The 21916-nt window shown below is 37.6% G+C and overlaps 1 protein-coding gene across 3 annotated transcripts in view; it reads right to left on the reverse strand.

The window, feature by feature from the left end:
• Nucleotides 1–605: 605 nt before the first annotated feature.
• Nucleotides 606–21916, reverse strand: part of arhgef1a (Rho guanine nucleotide exchange factor (GEF) 1a) — a 68581-nt gene continuing 47270 nt past the window's right edge. For all 3 annotated transcript variants that reach the window (XM_053638533.1, XM_053638534.1, XM_053638535.1), the window contains 9 exons: nucleotides 19688–19755; nucleotides 19280–19468; nucleotides 17793–17891; nucleotides 14237–14286; nucleotides 13725–13766; nucleotides 11564–11614; nucleotides 11117–11410; nucleotides 9202–9382; nucleotides 606–2641 (listed from right to left, as the gene is read on the reverse strand). In XM_053638533.1, the coding sequence (XP_053494508.1) occupies nucleotides 2574–2641; nucleotides 9202–9382; nucleotides 11117–11410; nucleotides 11564–11614; nucleotides 13725–13766; nucleotides 14237–14286; nucleotides 17793–17891; nucleotides 19280–19468; nucleotides 19688–19755 (1042 nt within the window). In that variant the 3' untranslated portion in view covers nucleotides 606–2573. The remainder of the gene's footprint in view (nucleotides 2642–9201; nucleotides 9383–11116; nucleotides 11411–11563; nucleotides 11615–13724; nucleotides 13767–14236; nucleotides 14287–17792; nucleotides 17892–19279; nucleotides 19469–19687; nucleotides 19756–21916) is intronic.

Here is a 21916-nt window from a genome sequence, read left to right on the forward strand (position 1 = left end):
CGTTTTCTCCTTTGCAACTTTCCAGTGATTTCTTCCTGTGTTCACTTTTTATCTCCTCATGTGTGTCTTCTCAGATATAAGTGGAATAGTTAGTTATTACATGTAATAAACAAGACAAAGAAAGATCAAGGGTGTGGGAGGGAATAAGGCCTCTGCTATAATAAGACAAAGCCTGTTTGTGACAGGCACAGGTGTGTGTGTGTGTCTGCCATCCCAGGTCATGTAGTACATTTATGGCATGTCAGTTGATACTCTGCTTTATCCTGCTATGTGTGGTGTGGTTTTTGCTATAACACAGCATTTAGGAATGACAATATCCGTCGCTAGAAATCTTGTCTGTAATATCATTTTACTAATATAACAAAAGCAGCTTTTTGTCAGAATGAAAGGCTAAAGTTGCCCTGTGTAGTTTGAGGGTCAAGGTAGATACAGGGCTAATTTTAGGTGATGACTGGGGTTTAAATTTGGCTGAGGGATTCCACACTGAAAATGAATTTTAGTTTTAAGACTTGATATATATCTGGGAAATTCAGGAAATTTAAATTAATTGAAGGACACAGAAAACATTTCCTCTAGACAAATTATGTGTAACATTCACAAAAAAACCTGTTTATTTTTGTGTTTTATTCTGAAACAATATTTTTTTTTCTCACATTACAATAGAACTGCATGCCTCCAAAAGATCACTGAGATAGTATCTTCGATGTATGTTAAAATTCTTTTTATATTTTAAACATTTGTAATAAACTATTACCCTTAAACCTCATATGTACAGTATCTAGGCATGAGTAGTACTCAATACACTAAAGATTAAGTATGTTTAGAATTAAACATAGATGTGTTATATTTGCTCTTCCCCTTATATTCACAATTCTCTCTCTCTGTCTCTCTTTCATGCCCATTCACTCCAACCTCAAAAGCACTGATCTGGTCTGGATGATGGATGAGGTAGTGTGCGAGTGTATGTGTGTGTGTCCGTGTGTGTGTACGAGTGTCTGTGGCTTTGAATGAGAAGGACAGCAACTGATACAGAGAAGATTTTATCATTATGTTTGAAGTAATACAGAAAGTGTGTGTGTGTGTGTGTGAGTGAACACAATCTTCGCCATGCCATGATATATTAATATTTGTCTTCCCTGACATTATGCTGTGGATTAAAATGACAGTTCTAGATTTCAACAGATGGTTTTCACTTCTTTACCCAGCATCCACCAGGGCTGGCTGTTACCAGTATGTGAATAATAAAGCATGTGGGCATGTGAAGTAGGGATCCAACCTAACTGTAATCTGGCAGTATTATTCAACCTTGCTCTATTTCCATGAATGTTCAGCATTCCATTAGTAGTTTGACCTTTAACTGTGAGCAGTTCTCTAACAAAAGATCCAATAAGAGCAAGTAAATGATAAGTAACTTATTCAGAAACATTGTATTGGTGTATTGTGCATCACTATTTGAGTTCATAGACTTTAATTCTGAAATCCATAACAATAATCTTGAGTTATAATAGTAGTCACTTTGAACAATATTAAAACATTTCAATATTTCTCAATTTTTCCATACAAATTCTTTCATTCATAAGTAAACCGAAACATTTTAAAGCATACAATAATTTCTGTATTTTGTTTCCTGAAATCAGAGCTTAAGACACTTCACCTGTACAGACAAGCGATTATGGCACTCTTAAATTGTACAATTCAAAACTAAAACATAGATGTACAAAGAAAAAAACGCAAAGAAGCAGCCAATATTGAAATAATTAGCAATGTTCTATATTCTATTTTATATATATATATATATATATATATATATATATATATATATATATATATATATATATAAATAAATAAATGAAACACCTCTATCTGGGTTCAGTGAATCATCTCCTGTGAACTAAAACAAAATAACAGCAAAAATATATAAATCTTACTAAAGTACTCATGCTTACGTAAACCTGTAATAACTCAGTGTAGTAAAAACATTGTTTTACTTTTTTTTTTTACTTCCACAGAAGTTTTTTTCGTCCAGGTTATGGCTTCTTTTAGCATGTGCTTGAAATGTTTATCAAAGAAATATTTCTGTCAGCAAAAGAAGAATAAATAAATTACAAATAAAGAGCGAAAAAGTAAACGTTTGCAACACACACGACTATTTCACTATTGAAGCATAACTGGTTTGTATGTATGTTTTGTCTCACGTTACAGTATCTTTGTGTCTTTAGCAAGTACATCCTGAAGTTTGGTTGATGAAGGTGTTCATATAATATCTAAATTTTCATGCAATATCAAGTCCTGCTATTTGCAGACAATCAAGCTGCTTTGGCATTCGCTTATTGGTCCACTGATATCAAAATGACTGGATTAAAAATAAAAAGAAGAAGACATGTCAAATAATATGCCACAAAAAGTTGTGAAACAAGGTCAGTAAATGGTTAAAATAATATTGACAGCTGTATGTTCTTCCCTTGAAGTTCAGAGGAAGACTTGCTCATAGAGTCTTGTGCTTCAGCAGAGTAGCATCTGTCCCATTTAGCTACTCTAGGGTCAAGTTCTATGTTCTGGGCAGCAGATGAGCATTAGCAGTGTGAAGCATGTTCTCGAGCTTCTGCAGATGACTCACTCTCCTCAGGAATGTCTTGCAAATCTAGATATTGGAAAAAATAATACAAAAATATAATAATAATTAATTTACAATGCCAAGAGAACAATTGGGTGCTAGGCATTTTATTGACAACACAGCTGAAAACACTAGTTACAAATGAAAGTGTCGTTTATGGAACCCTGGATAACTGACAGAGAAACACCTGGGTATATTATTGTGCAAGCATGCTGATATCTTCCAAAAAAGTCCCAAAGTGATGCCATCTTTGGAACCTTCTTAACAAGTTCTCACTGGGTTGGCACTGGTTCCAAATGGTGACAAGAAACCCTGGTGGTTATATAAGAACCACAGGTACATACTTAACTAGCATTTTATTTCATCCCTCCTAAGAGACAGGGGCGATGTGAATCATTAAGATAGTGTATGTCACTGTACCACACAATGCAACCAACACACTCTGGGAATAGCTAGAAACATGTTCATATATGACTGCCACACTCATGGCACTGGGAGATTAACTTTGTAACCTTGTAGAATCTGGACAAAGTGCACAGTGAACCCAGAGAAGTAGCAGCACATCTATGAGTTAGATGTGCTCCTCACAGAGAGGCATATCACAGTAGGGGTTGGCTGTCCAGCTTACCTGTACACCAGGTTGATGACCCAGAGTGCCCTTCCTCCATGACAGATGAACAGTTGGTTTGAGGATTGGATCATCACTGTAGTCTAATTAGTACTGTAGGGATTGTACCAGGCACAACAAGGAATGATCTGCACACTTGCATTCATGGAACCCTACAAGGTCAATCAACTGATTTACAAAATTCGGTGACATGACCTTGGACAGAAATCTCAGCGTTAACTAGCCAAGAGTCATCTGGCCACCAGTGCATGTATCCTTATGCCTTGCCCCATTCTGAAAAGTTGTACCAAGTTTATTAAGAGATGCCATCCATGGTGCTGTGGCATGCTACCATAGCTGTCACAAATCTATAGTGTATATGAAGACTCGCTGCTGTCTAGCAGTTTTTAAAGAAAAAGATGGTATTTAAGGCAATGTACCAGATCCAGTGACCATTTACCATTTATAGAACAGTTTCCATCCAAGGGCATACAAGTCCAGTACACACTCCTTAACTCCTTGGGTTGAGGAGTGTTTCATGGACTATGAGCTTGTGGTCCTCAATTGGTGATTCATGCCAAGAGCCCAAACCCATAAGCACAGGTGGCTTGGATGAGGGTACCAAATCTCTTCATCCAATATGAACAGCATATCTGCTTACAGAGGAAGCCATCAGGTTGTTCTGACCACTTGTGAAATCAACAGCAAAAACCATGGTTTTACTGGGGCCACAAGCAGGTACTGTAAATATGACCTAGTTACTGAATTGTATGGCAAGTGTGCTAGCCTGACTGTGATCCATCATATTAGCTAGACTGTGCACAACAGAGCCTGGGCACAGTTCAGCTGTCTGTTCAAATTCTACTTTTAGGTTTTAACTGACATCCTAGCACTGAAACATAATGAATTCTGTTATGACTGATGCTTTGCAAAAAAGGCACAATTGATGTTGCAGGTTGTGTAGCACTGGCTGCCACCATTATGAGTGCAACCATTAGCAGTGCCTGTGAGAAGGTAGAGGCTAACCCAAACCTGTCTTTGAGTGTTTGAGGTCAGACATGAACTTGGTGAGTATTGGGAAGGGTGACTAGTCATTGGATTATAAAGAGGGCTCTGTTGGAGGACATTAGTCTCCCAATTTTTCCCAAATAGTCTCAGCATTTAAATTGTTGATTTTCAGTTGAGGCACTGTATGCACTCATTGATAAGACTAGGGATTGACTCAGATGGCTTTCTGGGCTTCTCATTATGTTTATAAAGCATTTGCAACCAAAAATCCATAAATATCAATGGAAATACAGCTAACCACAGGGCCATTGGTTGATTAGATGGCAAGGGATGTGGAATACTCTGAGCAAATAATGCCAAGGGAAAATCTGACCTGGCAGAGAGAATGAGTGGTGAATGAAAGGAAACCTTACTCCAGTATTGTAAACTAGCATATTCAAGCTAATTTATCAGGACTCAAGCTATAGCAGATTCAAGCTATTTTAATTTATTAAATTGATTGTGGCATGTAATCACTGGCCTGCTGGACAGCAGGAATATGAACACATGGAGAAGAGAGCAATGAAGGAAAATCCATACTGAGCCACAACACAAAGCGATTTTGTAGATAACTAGGGAACAACTCAGTCAGTGATAGCTCATATGGCAAGCCATTCTATTGAGGGTTAGGGCTAGTTCCATCACATTTCACAAAAAAATGTTCGCAATGTAACCACCTGTAGCCCCGACCATAGTCATGAACTAAGTGGATAGATCTATAAGGTCTACATGTGGTCAATCATGTATGATGCAAGAAGAAGAAAGGGAAAGGTGACTGTATGTCTTACAAATGTGACTGTATGTCTTACAGATGACAGTACAAATACTGTATCATGAAACACTCTGTGACTTTGATGGAAGGTATTGGCATGCATATGGGCATGCACAAAAAGGTATTCAGGTGGCTGTCCCTGGTGGTTAGGAATGGGGTCAAATAGGGGTGGAATAAAAGTATACATATTAGCCAGAGACAATTTAAAAGGAAAGGGAAAAAATTATGTTCAAGAGGTATCATTATCAGACTTAGCAATGCTTGTTCTCAGACTTCTCTGCAACTGAGTGTGATCTATTGAACACTGCACACTCTTCCGCTAAAAACAACAATAATACAATAAACATTAAAGTGAAGTAACACTCCCAATCCTTCTCACTCCTGGACAGTGCATGTTCTGCAGTGTTTTGGGGCCTGAACAAATTTTCTGTCAGGTTGTTACTGAAAATCTGCTGATGAAATGAAAAGATCTGAGAGAAAATACCAAACAGCTTACACAAAAGTTGAAGACCTTCTGATGACCCTGTACATGGCCTTTATGAAAAGTGTGTCTCACAATGTATTGGACTTCTATATTACACATATAAATTAATTCTGTCTTGCAAATGAGAATTTCGATCCAGAATTTGCACAGGGGTTTCTGCTAGTTATATTAAATACCGTCGGCATTTCACTAATTATATCTAATTCACTAATGATTAATAATTATACTAATTCACTAATGAAATCAATATCAGTTAAATAATCATGTATGCAGGCTGTCTGACATGTCAACTTAGGTTCTTCATTATAATTACAAATTTTCATTTTGACACTGAACCAGTTTATTCGAGATGCTACAATGTATTACTTCCAAACATGTCTTTGCACTGTTGGGGCATGGCTATATTTGCACTGCACAGTCACGGTCACATGCCGCTGTAACCATACCAGGGTGGAGGAGTCCTAGGCCCTCTCATTGTGTAGAAAACTTATTTCTTACACATAAAAGTCTGCTATGCATAAAACAATTGGGGTTCACCAAATGTGCATACACATATGACATGCCCAAGTATCAGCAATGAAGCTTTAATAAATACCAATTGTTCATTCCTGCTGTGTGTGTGCGCATTTCACTACTCATTTAATTAAAGATACGCACAATTAACCATGTGTGGTATGTAGGCATAGCCTCAAAGGGTATCTAAAAAAGGACGCAATTTGATATTGCTGTGGAGAAACGCACAAACAAAATAAAGCAGAGATTTTGCTTCTGATCAATAGAGTTATTAAACTGTGCTTCAATATTTCTGTCATTTTGTCTTAAATGTAATGAATATTAACAGATGCATGTTGCATGTAAGCTGAACTTTCATGAAACAGAAACCACTGGTATTTACATAACTGTTTTGCATTGACCATCGTTGTTTTTGTATTTGAACCCTACTGAAAACCTGTGGTCTGAACTGAACAGGGAAATCCACATGTATAAACCGAAGAATTTAAACGAGCGTAAAATGTTCTCCATGAAGGAGTAAGACCAAGATCCCTCTACAAGTGTTTCCAACCTTATTAGATGGTACAGAAAGCAACTCAGTGCCATTCTGCTCTCCAGGGCAAGCATCACAAAATACTACTTTGTAAGTGTGCTGATAATTTTGAAACCAGTATTGTACATTACTAATAAACTTTGTGTTTGAGTTTTTATTTATTTATTTTTAAATAAATACTATACTATGTCCCTATATGCTTGAGCTCCAAATATCACTTATTGTTTATCACTAACTGGCAGCACAGTGGCACAGCGGGTAGTCCTGTCGCCTCAGAGTACAGCATAATGTCAAAGGCACAAGTATTTCAGATTCGTTTATGACTTTATTATAACAGTGTACTCTCACACACTTACTCCTTGAATATCTGGGACCTCACAGTAATGTAATTTGCTGGAGCTAAAAAAAAAAAAAGCTGTATATAAAAACATTATACTACATCCATCCATCTTCTACCGCTTACTCCTTCTTCACCTGGGAACCTGGAGCCAATCCCAGGGAGCATGGGGCACAAGAAGGGGTACACCCTGAACAGGGTGCCAGTCCATCGCAGGGCACACTCACACACCCATTCATACACTACAGACACTTTAGACACGCCACACTCACACACTCCGCGCACACATGGCCCCGGCAGGAATCGAGCCCCGGACCGTGGAGGTGTGAGGCTAACGTGCTAACCACTAAGCCACCGTGCACCTAATAAATAAAAAAAAAGAGGCCTGTATCGTTTACAACTTTCTCACCAAAGGACATTTGTTCTTAAGGCACTTAAATATTTTAATGAAATGTGACATATTTGAGTTCTACAGTGAATAAAAAGCTACAAATTGAATTCGCAGAACTATCCGTAGGTGAAGTTAGAAATTGGTTCTACCTGCTTTTGAAAACAAACCAAAAAAAAACAGGCTTACATGATATCATTAATATCAAAAGTACTGCAAAAGCAAACCTCTTTGACTGCTACTTTTCTATGTGAAACTCTGGTAACATTTGATGCAATTTTTTTTCTATAAGTGTTCACTTTGTGATACTCTGTGCTGCCAAAAAGAACATCTTTATTTTTCAAAAGCACCTCAAACTCAGCTTCATAAAATCTTATATTCTTTTCTCCATTTACTTCTTTTCTTTGGATTTTGAATAACTGTATCCTGCTGAAGGCTTTTATTGGCTCACTGTTAGAACACCTACATAAATAAGGGTGTGATTCATTTAAAAGAGAGGTATATGAGGGTAAATTGGTGTGTATTGTATGTTATCATATGTAAATGAAGGACTAGTGGGCGAGAGCTTGTTTCCATGCAGCTGAAGCGGATGCATCAATAGTGCTCATAGCGTCACTCGTTTATTCTATCATACAACAGCTTCATGAATCAGACTACAGCAGGCAGGAGGGTGTGTGGAAGGGAGTTGTTTGGGGGTGAGCTAAAAGGGCAATGACTAACATAACACACCTGAGCCCTGTTGTCCCATCTAGGGCACATAGATTCTTCTGTGGCCTAAAGTTTGCACCTTTCCTACAAAACTTGATGAAAAAGGGCCAAGACAAAAGCAAGGTTTTCGTGTATGTTATCTGTTCTCAATATTCGCTGTGAGTTTGGATCTCCCAGAGGAAAAAAACTGAACTAAAACTGAAATAAATATAAAAAATGTGAAAAAAATAAAAATGTGCTATTAATATGAAACAAAATGTGTAGACTTTAGTTAATTACACTCTCAGAATTAAGGATATTAAACCACTGGAAAAAACAAAACAATACCTTAGCAAGTGGAAATATCTTGAATGTAGTCAAAGGCATAAAGTATTCCCGATTATACGATTGCACTAAACCAAATACAAGTTTATTTAACCTATTTCTAGACATTTTTACTAATTTAAAAAATGTAAATGTTCTTATTCTTTTGGCAGATCATTTAGCTCATTTTAAGCATTTGTTTTCTATAAAGAAGGAAAATTAGCTGGCAATAGAATAAGAACATTTAAAATTTATATTGACATTTTTGGCATTTGGCAGACGCCCTTTTCCAGAGCGACTTACATTTATCTCATTTATACATCTGAGCAGTTGAGGGTTAAGGGCCTTGCTCAAGGGCCAAGCAGTGGCAGCGCTGGTGTTTGTAGTCCAACATCTTAACCACTGAGCCACCACTGAAATTAGTACAAATGTCTAGAAATAGGTTTAACAAACTTATATTTGCTTTATTACGTCTTATAATAAGAAATCTAGATACATTTTATTATATTCAAAATATTTTCACTTGCTTAGATGTCATTTTTGGATTGGACTTGGGGTGGTACCGTCACTTTGGATTTGGACTTGGGATGCTGGGGTGGTACCGTTACTCGTACACCTTTGCACCTTTACCTTCTACCTAGAAAGGTACAAGTAGTGTACCTTTAAAGCTTTACTCTAAAAACAAATTACTGCCCATTTATGTACCTTAAACCATTTTTATAAAAAAGTACATTATGTCCACATTTCCAGGTACAAAATAAAATGAAACCCTTTTCAGAGGCTCTGTTTTAATCCTAATCAGAGTTGTGAACTTTTAATATTTAATCTAACTTCGAATATTTAATCTAAAAAGCATACAATATGTGTCTACGCTTGTACATCCTCTGAGAACTCACCTCTAGGACTCTCGGAACGGGGGGACACCTTCAAGTCTTCATCATCGTCATCGTCTGAGATCACATCTACGTCTATGTCACTGCCGTCCTGCTGACCGTCTGTCTGCTCCATAGACGCCTGACTGGCCAGTGGCGTGTCGGTGTTTGGGTCAGTTTCACTCCCTTTGCGATGTAGTAGAGCCTGTTAGAGCGAAAAAAGTGGTAACTTACTAAAATTTCATATGGATATAGCAGTTATTATTAGGTAATAAACTAGTTTTTAAATAACGAAAGTACAACAATGACCATAGTTTTGGCAGAAGTTACTAGCTCTAGGCCTATATCTTCTGTAATTTATACCACAATCTAATCTGGCCAGAAGGTGTTGATTAATTGTCTATAATACCAGCTCTACATAATTTAAACCTAATATTAAACAGATTTAACAAAGAAAACATTGAATCATTGATTCCTGTAAGACATTTTTATGTAACATTTCATGGAAGGAGTCTCCAGTGTCAGTGTTTTGTAACAGACTTTTCTTAACAGTCTTTTGTAACAAGACTTTCTGGAGGTTTTTTTTGTCTTAGTAACTTCAAGAGAGAGAAAAACGTGAGGGAATGTTACAGTAATAGCAGTAGTAATGACAGTGTTCCACAACATTAAATGTAACAATAAAATGAAGCCATTAGTGTTGACAAATACAGTGGGATCCAAAAGTCTGAGAGCACTAGTGAAAATGCTTCTATTTTGAATTCTTTTCTAATTTCAAGTATTTCTTGGGTATGTCCCTTTTTTACTTTAATGACAGTGTGCACTCGAGCTGGCATGGATGCCACAAGTTTCTGCAGAACCTTATAATCCATTTTAGATCAAATCGATTGGCACATTGTCCGAACACATGCTTCAATAGAACAGATTAGACATGAGGAAAATCTGATCTTTTGTACAAAGCAGTTAACATGGTCAATAACACACATTTGCTTACGTTTAAATAGGGACTTAGAAATAGTGCCGAATCTTGAATATTAATTATTCAAGATACTGAACATTTACTTTCTTTGTCTTAAATATTTAAAAATTCTAAAATCTTCTGTTTATTTCCAATTTTAATTGAGAAAAAAAAAAAATCCCAGATTTTCACTGCGGTCTCAGACATTTGGACCCGAGTGGAGCTGTAATAAGAGGAATAAAACAGTTCAGAGTGTGCTGTTATAAGAAAATAATTCACTTTGGGGTAGTTATAGTGACTCTGCTTCAGGTTGGGGCGCATCTCACCAACCCATCATGGAATATTTTCCCATTGATTTTTATTCCTTACTTAACAATTTAACTTTTGATCCTATATTTATGTACAGTACACTTACATATTGTTACAACACACACACACACACACACACACACTTATTTTCCATTACATCTGAGATGTAATGAAATATGGTAAAAATGCATCCTGATATGTGCAAAGTGCATTTATTTTGTATTTTAAAGGCTAATAAAAAGAGCCCCTGGTTTACGTATTTAAAAAACAAAACAAAACATATTACCCTGGATTTTACATCAATTACAGGTTTCAGACATTCAAAACCTTAAGCCTACTGGCTACTAGCTAGCTAAATACTTACAAGGAAGCACAGCGAGAGTTATCTTTGCTCGCTAGCTAGTTAATAAGCTCCTATGTGCTTAATGATCATTAAATTGAGAAACGATTACCTGTGTTTGTTAAAAGACGATGAATTATGTACTTGATACATTAGAGCACAGGAAAAATTGATAAAGTATCTAAAACATTAGAAATGATTTCATACTGTAAAGTTTCATTCAGAGACCTAGTACAGAAAGAAATCCTTATTAATGCTCTTGTTTTACATCCTATATTTCCTGTTCTGCTCCTGTACCTACTGCAACATATAAACAGCTTCATCTACTACAGTACCTGGGCATGCCCTGTGCTTTCCCCAAGGGCAGCGCTGTTGGACTTCAGTCCTCGTAGTTGTTTTTCGAGCTGGGCCCGTGCCTTCTCGCTGTCTTTGAGCCTTCCTTCAGCTCCTCTGAGGCGTACGAGCTCCTCCTGCAGGAGGCTGTGTTGGCGCTGAAGCAGTGCCAGCTCGCCCGCTGTCCCCACTTCGCCGGTTCCTTCACGTGAGAGAGACCGCCCCGGGCGGCTTCGAGATGTACCACCCTCGCGTGCGCAAAACTCTACGATGGAGTCCTGCCGAATCACTGCACCCTGGGAAAAGAGTGACTGGTGTATTACAACCGGTTCGGGCTAAAAGAACTACTCGAGAGTAATTCTGATCTGTTTAATTACATACGCAGTTAAGGAAATGAATATGCAGAATACAGTATGATATGACTCAGATAATGTGGGATTGAATCTGACCTGCAGTGCATGGAGCTGAGCGCTGAGATTCACCAGTCGCTGAGAGACTTCCTGAAACACACAAGCCATGAGGAGAGGAACAAATCAAACACACACACACACACTCAACAGAGTACATTAAACTAATAATCCTCATTATACCACAGCACTGCTGGATTGCTGATTCTGATTAGTCAGAAGGTGTTGATTAATGTTCTATAGTAGCAGCTCTGACAATAATTTCTACTGTAATTCAAATGACAGGTTTATATTAATGCGCTTGTTCTAATACATTATAGTTTCTATAGCAACAGCTCATTCACTGGGACGTAACTGACATCTAACAATAATAATTTTTTAAAAAACCTAATCAGTGATATCATGAAGCTTTCTGTAAGAAATTGTTTATTTGACATATATGGAAGGAGTCTCCAGTGTCATCTCTGTTGTAACAGTCAGTAAGTCCACCACCAGAGTACACTGACCTACAGCCACAGCTAGTATGAACGTGAGTACATTTTTCCAAGTTGTACTGTTTGACTAATTTTGCTTCAAAGAACTAATGTACTGTATGAGTTTGTAAAAAATCCCTGATACACTCATAGCTGCGTGGCACTCACTAAGACGACACTACCATGTCAGTGTCACTACTGGCCAGAGTCATGGGAAAAACAAAGTACACCTTCCTAAAATTCTGTGTTTTTATTCATTCAAGAATAAAACTCATGCTGCCATATATTTTTTTGAGAGAATGGGCTTTTTCCTAGCCACCCTTCCATGAAAGCCATGGTTGTTCAGTGTTTTTCTGATTGTGCTGTCATAAACATAAACATTTAATGTGTTTGTAGAGGCTTGTAGGTCACATGATGTAGCTCTTTGGTTTTTCTTTACATCTCTGAGCATTAATCAGTCTGACCTTGGACTGTATTTGCTGGAATGCTCACTCCTGGGAAGATTGCCTACTGCTTCGAAAGCTCTCGATTTTTAAACAATCTTTTTCACTGTAGAATGGTGAATTTCAAATTGTTTGGAGATGGCCTCATAACCCTTCCCAGATTGATGAGCAGCAACAATTGTTTCTCTGAGCATGTACTGAGCAAGGCTGATGCTCTTTTCTTCTTGGCCTGATGTAGACACACACCTGAGTGCGCTAAAAAACCAAAAGGGCAAAAGTTCTGCCTTTATAGAGGTAGTCACACTTCTTGACTAATCTTGTGCATTTCATTAGTAACACCTGAGAGCTAATTACTCTCTTAATGATTGTAGAAGTTGGATGGGTGTACTTATTTTTCCCCACTTGGTTTCTGAATGCATATTGAAATCTTTTGTTGTCACCTGAGGTTGTTTGTTATTTGTTATAGAAGTTGGTGAGAACCACACAATTGTGATTTAGGCCCTGATAAATATTCTTGCCATGAAAGTGGCATCTGGTTGTAGATTTGGAGACTCTGAGAAGTGTTTGCCTAACCATCCTCTAACCATCCTCTTCGTTGTGTGTAACCATCCACGCCGGTTCATTGCTGTTGTATTTCATTTGTGTATTCTCTAATCTTCCCCATGTTGAATGAATGACAAAGAATGAATGGCTTTGGTCTCACCGCCTATTTATAACCCCCAAGAAACAGGAAGTCATGGATGACCACCTAAGAATTCCTAAACACTCAGGAACAAAAAGTAATATATAAATGGAAACATGCTTCAGTTGCATTTTGTTCATAAGAATTTATAGGGGCACCACAAACTGTAAAAAAAAAATAATAATTATTTCTTAGAATAAATTTACTTCAATTAAAGGTTAGATCTCTCTCTTTTAAGTGGATCTAAACCATGCCAGCAAAATGCTCTTCACTTCATAACCCCTAGCCAGTAGTTTTTCCTTTAAATTGTCACTGTTCTGTATGTAGAATTCATCCTGCAGAACACTCCGTTGCAGATCACAGCATGTGTTTCCTACCACTGTGAAGCAGGAAGTAACAAGTTCAAACAACCAAACAGTTCAAACAATGTTATTCAAAGTTAACCCCAAAGTTACCCTGACGTGAACTTCAGACCAACTAACCAGAAATCGGTTTCTCACTTTCACACTTGACCAAACATACAAAAAAAAAAACAACAGCAAAAAAACAGAAGTGTGGAAAAAACCCTAATTCACACATTTAACTGTTTATAATGTACTTGGTACCTCACTTGGTGTCTTGTCCTCCAGCTGATTCCCATTTCCATCCTGCATGAATAAATGAATCAATCAGCTCAAAGGACTCCGTTGAAATAAATCAATCTAATATGATTTATACATTATTAATTCATTGATAAAGCTACTGTATGGTTATGAGTTAAAGGACATCAGCTTGACAGATACTCCATATAAGGGGCGTTTGGTAATGATTTCTTAAACAAAGTTTGGCAGCAGATACAGTTGTGCTGCTTCAAAATCGTGAGTTTTTTTTTTTTAAAACTGAATTCACATTGCCATGGAAACAAGTGTCACAATAATGAGTAATTATTCTTGTTACAGAACTGCATAAAGCTCAATAATAAGACAAAATATCTCTCCTGCAATGCAGTGGGGTTTAATGGAGATTCACTGCAAGTTACTCTGTTTTGAACCTCACTATAATGAAAATAATAATAAAATAGCATAATAACTGCACATTGTTCATTATTTCTGAAATTCCCTTTTGAAAATATGCCTACCTGAGAAGCTGCTGTCTCCTGTGAACCATTGACTAACACCTCCTGTCCATCTGGGAGTAGTAGAAAATAGAATCACGAATCAAAGAGATTGGCACATTCATTGATATGTAGTCATATGTAGTCTTTTATAGACAAAAATGAGATAAAGCTACATTTGACAGATTATATGGCTCTTTTTTATACCATATTTTGATTTTATTTATATTAGACTAATTTTAACTTGCCTACATGTCCTGTGTTAGTGTTTATATGGTGGCTGCAGTTTATGCAGGTTATGAGAAGGGACTACGTTTGGGGTAATTAGCATTAGCATAGTGTCAGAGATTGGACAAAGTCTACTTATATCGGACACAGTCTACTTACAAGGATTTAACATTACACACTGCTACATAATTACTTCTTTACCAAAAATACTGTATCATGTAATACTGTACATTATACTGTAGTTTTTCCACTCAAACACTACAATCTGGAAAAATTAAATGTTACAGAAAAATGTCTGTATGTCATTAAAGAAAGCAGCATATTATGTTAGAGACACTTTTCAGACAAAAAACACAATGAAGGTTGCTGGGTTTTGCTGCAAAAAAAAGAAGCAAGTGCGACAGTCAAAGTCTCCAGAAGAACCATGGCTGGTTCTGTAAGATGCTCAATATTTCCTTATAAAACTGCACTAATTGTACCGGAGACTAATATTTTTTTATTTTTATTTGGATTTTTTTGTCACACCAAATATTGACTTTGTTTTATTTACCTCTGTTTACTGATCTTCATGGTATTTTTTTTAAAATGTAGAAACATTTAATTTAATTATTTTGAAGGCATCTTTGCGCTACAGCATGTCTTTGCATGTGCCTAAAACTTTTGTACTGTACTGTATGTTCAGCTAATTGTGAAGGTATGGTATACTATACATGTGCTACACTGCACAGTGCTGTGAAAAAGTATTTGCCCCATCCAGATTTCTTCTGCTTTTGTGTATAAATCTTACTAAATAGTTTTAAATGTTCAAATGCAGTACAACATAAAACAAAATAGACTTGAGTAAACACACAATACAGTATTTATTTATTTTAATTATTGAATCGAAAAAGGTGATCCAACACCTATCACCAATGTGAAAAAACTAATTGCCCCCTTAAACTTAAAATCTGGTTGTGCCACTTTTAGCAGCAATAACGGCTACCAAACACTTCCGATAAGTGGAGGACATTCTTTCACTTATTTCTAGGACTAGGACTTATTCCTATGCTTTGGATCATTGTCTTGCTGCATAATCCAGTTGCGCCTGAGTTTCAATTTACGGACTGAAGCCTGGACATTCTCCTTTAGGATTTTCTGGTAGAGAGCAAAATTCATGTTTCCCTCAATTATTGCAAGTTGCCCAGGCCCTGAAGCAGCAAAGCATCCCCACACCATCACACTTCCACCACCATGCTTGACCATAGGTATGATGTTCTTTTTGTGGAATCCTGTGTTTGGTTTATGCCAGATGTAACGGGACCCATCTTCCAAACAGTTCCACTTTGGACTCCTCAGTCCACAGAACATTCTCCCAAAAGGTTTGAGGATCATCAAGGTGTGTTTTGGCAAAATGGAGACGAGCCTTAATGTTCATCTGGGTTAGCAGTGGTTTTCACCTCGCCACTCTTCCATGGATGCCATTTTTGCCGTGTCTTTCTGATAGTGGAGTCATGATCAGTGACCTTTATTTAATGCAAGGTCCTTTGATGATGTCCTTGGTTCTTTTGTGACTTCCTGGATGAGTAGTTGCTGTGCTCTTGGAGGAATTTTGGAAGGTCGGCCACTTCTGGGAAAGTTCACTACTGCTGAGTTTTTCCATTTGGACATAATGGCTCTCACTCTGGTTCTTTGGAGTCCCAGAGCCTTTGAAATAGCTTTGCAACCCTTCCCAGACTGATGTATTTCAATCACCTTCTTCCTCATCATTTCTGGAATTTCTTTCAGTTTTGGCATAGTGTGTTACTGGGTAAGACCTTTTAACCAACTTCATGATGTTGAAAAAGTTCTATTTAAGTGTTGATTTGATTGAACAGGGTTTGCAGTAATCAGTTCTGGCTGAGTCTAGTCCAGCTGAACCCCATTATGAATGCAGTTTGATAGATTTGGGGAATTAGTAACTATGGGAGCAAATACATTTTCACACAGGTGTAATTGGTATTGGATAACTTTTTTCTTCAATAAATAACATTATCATTAAAAAACTGTATTTTGTGTTTACTCAGGTTGGCTTTGTTTTTATCTTAGATTTTGTTTTCATTTCTGAAACAATTTAGTATGCGACACACAAAAACAGAAGAAATCAGGATGGGGCAAATACTTTTTCACAGCACTGTATCCCGGTGAGAGTATTATAATGTAATTTAGCCCTGGTATACAGCAGACGGTCTGGAGAAATCATTTACTGTTTGATGTGCAAAATATCATTAATATTCACATTCGCCTGTGCTATTTGGTCACATTTGTGAGGTGTTAAAACCTACAGAAGATCTGCATTACTTGAGCATCAATCATGAACTCCGCTGTCACTGAAACCACACTTTTTTTTTTCTTAAACTCGACTGTTGTTAAATGCTGACAGAATCCAGAAGTTTAGGAGTGTCGTAAGTGTGTTGTAACTGTTTAAGAAAAGAAAAGCACAGATTTTTTTTATTTATTAATTTTGTAGGAATATGTTATTGTTGTATAAATATACTGGTTAAATTAAAAGTTTAAGTTAAGGTTATGTGAGGTGGGGGTGTTAAAATGTTAAAATTAAATGTGGGGAACATCTGTCATGGTAAAAAAAAAAAAAAGTTTCAAGATTTAACATACTTCATTTTATAGCTTTTGGCCACTTATTATAATGGCATTAACTAGTGTTGTTTAGGAAAAATAAATCACTCAATTACCTTTCCTTCACTTCAGAGTTTCTCATACATCTGCCATTTAGGAACTACTTTTATTTAGGAACTACTTTTTTTATGAATACAGATAAACCATAAAACAGCTACAGGTGAATCCTGGTCCAAATTGTGTCTAGCACTAGAGGAAGATGTATGAGGGGACGAGGAAGAGGAAGAAACCCAGGCACCATTGTGTGTCCGGCTGAGAAAGGGAGAGCCCAAATTCGTTGCCAACTGGGAGTAGGTACTTATAGATTTTGTACAAATTTAATATGAAAACATCACTAAACCATGCTCCTGTGTGTGAGACCTATAGTAAGGATAAAAATCTAAATGTTTGGCTCTATTAAATTTCTCAGATCAGTAGTGTGGCTCAGGTTTTCTAGTCAGCTCACAACATTTACTTATTACTTTTTTTGCTTCCTATTAATCTTAATCTTAATTCAGCATCGGTGTCTAGTTGACTCCTGATATGAATCTAACTATGGGCTCTAACTATGATTCCACCCCAAGATACTGGATGGTGCTACACAGCAACACCAACCTTTTAGATGTTCATAACAAAAGGGAAACGTAGGACTCGATACGGAAGCCTAGAAAGGGTCAGAATCTCCTTGCGCAACACCCGTGGGCTCTTGCTTCATACTCACTTATCAACAGCGCCCCTGTGCAATTGTGGTGACCATTGATAGTGCAGGCCAAGGGGATGCCAGAACCAGAGCCTAACAACAGCTCAGTCAGTCTGTCCACTAGAAAAAGTAAGAAATGTCTTAAGACTCATATTTATATACAGTATATAGTAACATTATAGAGTAATAATACACTATAATCACAATAGAATACATAAGGAATAAAACACGGCATATCATGCTGTTTTAGGAAAATAATCAGTGAGTTGGTGGTGTGAAGAGGCCTGACATGAATTACTGTTATCACCTCAAAGTTTATTATTTTCCCAGTGGCACATCCCGAAAGGTTTTTATTCTTTTTATACCACAGCAATTTAGTTCCTGATATCAGTTACGTTATAATAGATAGAAACCATCGTTCACTCACCAACCTCCCTCAGGGCTAAATAAATCTCTCCATCAAAGTTAATAAGAAAGAAAATCGCAACTTGTAATATTACTGAGCAACCTTAAAATACTTTTTTTGATTTATAATTGATTATGATGACCTTGTTTATATGCATGTGTCTTCATCTTTATTAAACGAAATTAAACTGTCTATCGTGCAGAGTTACTCTTTGTTTGTGGTGCAGATTCACGTACTCATCACTGTATACTATATGAATCATTGGCATGGACATCTTTGCATCATAGGAGGAAATTGCATATGTATATGTTCATTGCAAAGGCACTTCTAGGTGAACTGCCTTCTTATATTTCTAATCTCTTAACTTAGTTATAGTACACATAGTTAGTGTACTAGATGCCTATCACACATTCGGTTAAAAGTTCCAAAGGTATACTCATGCTTTTTCTTTTCATGCTCCCTGGGCCTTGAATGATCTGCAAAACGTAGGCAAACTAGAGCTATTGCCACCTCTGAGTATTTTTAAACGGCTTTTGCAAACGGTGTTAAAGGAGTCTTGTAAGTACTTTTCTTGATTTTACTCTTGATGAATTGTTTTCTATGAGTATTGTTTTCTGTGGTTATCTCAGTGGGAAACTCTATGTGCTTCCATCTTGACCAAGTCTCCCTGGAAGAAGAGATTGTGATATCTCAATGGGATCTTCCTGGTTAAATAAAGGATAAAAAAAATAAATAAAGACTTGTCGAGAAAACTGAAGTTATAGCTTTACCTGGAAGCACTTTCACTAGAGACTCTTGCCATAAAGGTTAAATAAACACTTCAGCAGTTCAATGATTACACACGTTTTAAAGATTCGGTCATGTGGCATGTCCACCATACCACCAAGTTCCTGCGTAAGCCGTTACTATAGAAACGATAACGTCTTAGAATGAGCGTGCTAATATTAACCCGTGATTTGCCCTGAAGTCGGAACTACAGTCAGAGCTGCTGCTATAGAAAATGAATCAACACCTTCTGTCCAATCAGAATCGAGAATTCAACAGTGCTGCGGTATAATAACTTATACAGTACTCTATCCCGAGCTTAACCTTCGACCCTCACCCTCAGTAATGGCTTGTGTGAGTAACTGTTCTCCTCGAGGTGCCTGAGGTGTGTCAGCTCTGAACAGGTTCCTGGAGTTGGGTGGCAGCACAAGCTCTTGTCCACACATGACCTCAGCCAGATCGGAGAACAGTGTCACTCGCTCTTGCAGCAGCTCCAAGACTTCCCTGTCTTTCTGCTGGATATCAGCTGTGGGTGGGAGGCGCAATGTCTTAAACCTTATACCGGCATTATGTAATACAGATAAAGAAGTGACATTTTATGTATAGGTGTGTAAAATGTGCATTGTATATTTAATATTCCATTAAAATTTTTATATATATATATATATATATATATATATATATATATATATATATATATATGGATCTGACTTCATTAGACTAATCTGAAAGGTGTAATACATACCTTTGAGTCTTCGCAACAGGGCCTTGTCCTCTGTCTCAATTAGTGGGAATTCTTCTCTTGAGGGACATCTGTAATGTAAAAAAAAAGAGTGAATGTGTTTATATTAGATGAGGATACACTCACTGAGCACTTTAAAAGGAACACCTGTACCCCTGTTCATTTGTGCAGTTATCCAATCTTCATTAACACACATGTTGCAGCAGTGCAATGCATAAAATCACGTAGGTACAAGGTCACGAGCTTCAGTTAATGTTTACATCAAACATCAGCATGGGGAAAAACAGCCTGAGATTCCTGTTCTTAGCTGATAGGAGCCCATCTGGTGTTTTATATGAACATTAAGAGAAGCTCTGTTGTACATTAAGTGTACTTCTACTATGTGATTAGCTACATGATTGGGATAAGTGTATTTATTGATTGAAATAACTAGTGATAAAACTTTTCCACTGGACAATGCAGTATAACATGGTATGGCTACTAATCCTAAACCCTGGCCAAGTCCCTCTCTGTTTTCATTTCCCATCGCATTTCCCAACTGCACACGTCATATAGCTCCTAATGAGGAACAGAAAGTTTGTTGGCTTGCTGTAGCTCCATCTACAGCCACAGCAGGTGGAGCAACCGGTGGCAATGTGAGTTAGACAGAGAGCGCAGTGGAAAAAATTTGGGCGAAGTTTAACTTTGTTCAAACGAGAAGCAAAGCAATGTGGCAACTATCGATAGGCGTGAGGGATGGTGGAATGCTTCTTTTTACCCCTCAGTGAAACACATTTCTTTTTTTTTTTGCATCCAGATATTTAATTTCTAATCACAGCTCCTAAACCAGCCAGTGATACTCGCCATTCTCCTACGGATTTAACATGTTTGATTACACAGATGGTCTGGGGTTTTGCCCATTATCAAGAAGTGAAAATGTTGTCTTAGACTCAGTCTGACACTAGTAGATTGTGATGCACTGTGCAAATGAAATGTATACGTTTAGCATTACCCTACAGATTGGTTAGTTTTTGTGGAATACATTTAATTTGTGTTGAAATCGTTTTTGTACACATTCTCTAGCTTGCCACCCACTACATCGCACTATCCTGGTGCTACCACCGCAACCAGTAGTAAACTAAAGAGTGCTAAAGACCTTTATTGACCAGTATATAGCAATTTGAGTGCTATTAGGTGAACTACATTTACATTTATTCATTTAGCAGACGCTTTTATACAAAGCGACTTATAAATGGCAAAATCCAAGCAAAGTGATATATCAAGCAGAGAACACTACAATAGTGCTACCATACAAGCTTTTTCACTGAGTGCTAGAGGAGCAAACTGCACAGAGTAGAGTTGTAAAAGCCAGTCTACATGCAGATTATTATTTTTTTGAGTGGGGACAAGTTAGGGGTTAGTTAAGTGCTCACGGAAGAGGTGGGTCTTTAGCTGTTTTTTTGAAGATAGTGACAGATTCTGCGGTCCGGATTGAAGTTGGAAGTTCATTCCACCATTGAGGGACAGTCAGTTCTGGAAAGAGACCTCATGCCTTGCTGAGTAGGCACTACTAGGTTTCGGTTGTTAACAGATCGCAGGTTGCGGGAGGGAAGGTCTTGTATGTGAACATCAAAGCATTGAATTTGATGTGGTCGGCTACTGGAAGCTAGTGGAGGGAGATGAAGAGTGGTGTGACATGGATCATTTGAGGCTGGTTGAAAACAAGGCATGTTGCTGCATTCTGAATCATCTGAAGTTTGATGGAGAGGGCTAGGAGGCCAGTGAGTTGCAGTCGTCCAGTTTTGCGATAAAAAGAGCCTGGACTAGTAGCTGTGTTGCCTAATCAGTGAGATAGGGTCTGATTTTCTTGATGTTAAACAGAATGAACCTACAGGACCATGCATTTGTTGAAATGTGATCATCAAAGGTCACCCCAAGGTTTCTGGCTGTCCTGGTTGGCTTGAATGTGTTTGAGCCTGGCTGTACAGTGAGGTTGTGGTTGATTGATGGGCAGGCAGAGATGACACGAAGCTCAATTTTTGTCAAGTCGAGCTTAAGGTAACGTTCTTTCATACAGTCCAAGATGTCAGACAGGCAGGCAGAGACGTGTCCTGAGAGCGATGGATCTTCAGGCTGTTCAGAACTATTGTTACTGTTGTGAATGCAGGGTACTGAAACAAAGCGAGTGTGCCGATACTTTACCCTCAGTAGAAAACCACATTATAACAAGACAAGATACAAGGAATCACTCTT

The sequence above is a fragment of the Ictalurus furcatus genome, chromosome 12 (assembly GCF_023375685.1).
Source record: "Ictalurus furcatus strain D&B chromosome 12, Billie_1.0, whole genome shotgun sequence".
Taxonomy (NCBI): Eukaryota; Metazoa; Chordata; class Actinopteri; order Siluriformes; family Ictaluridae; genus Ictalurus; species Ictalurus furcatus.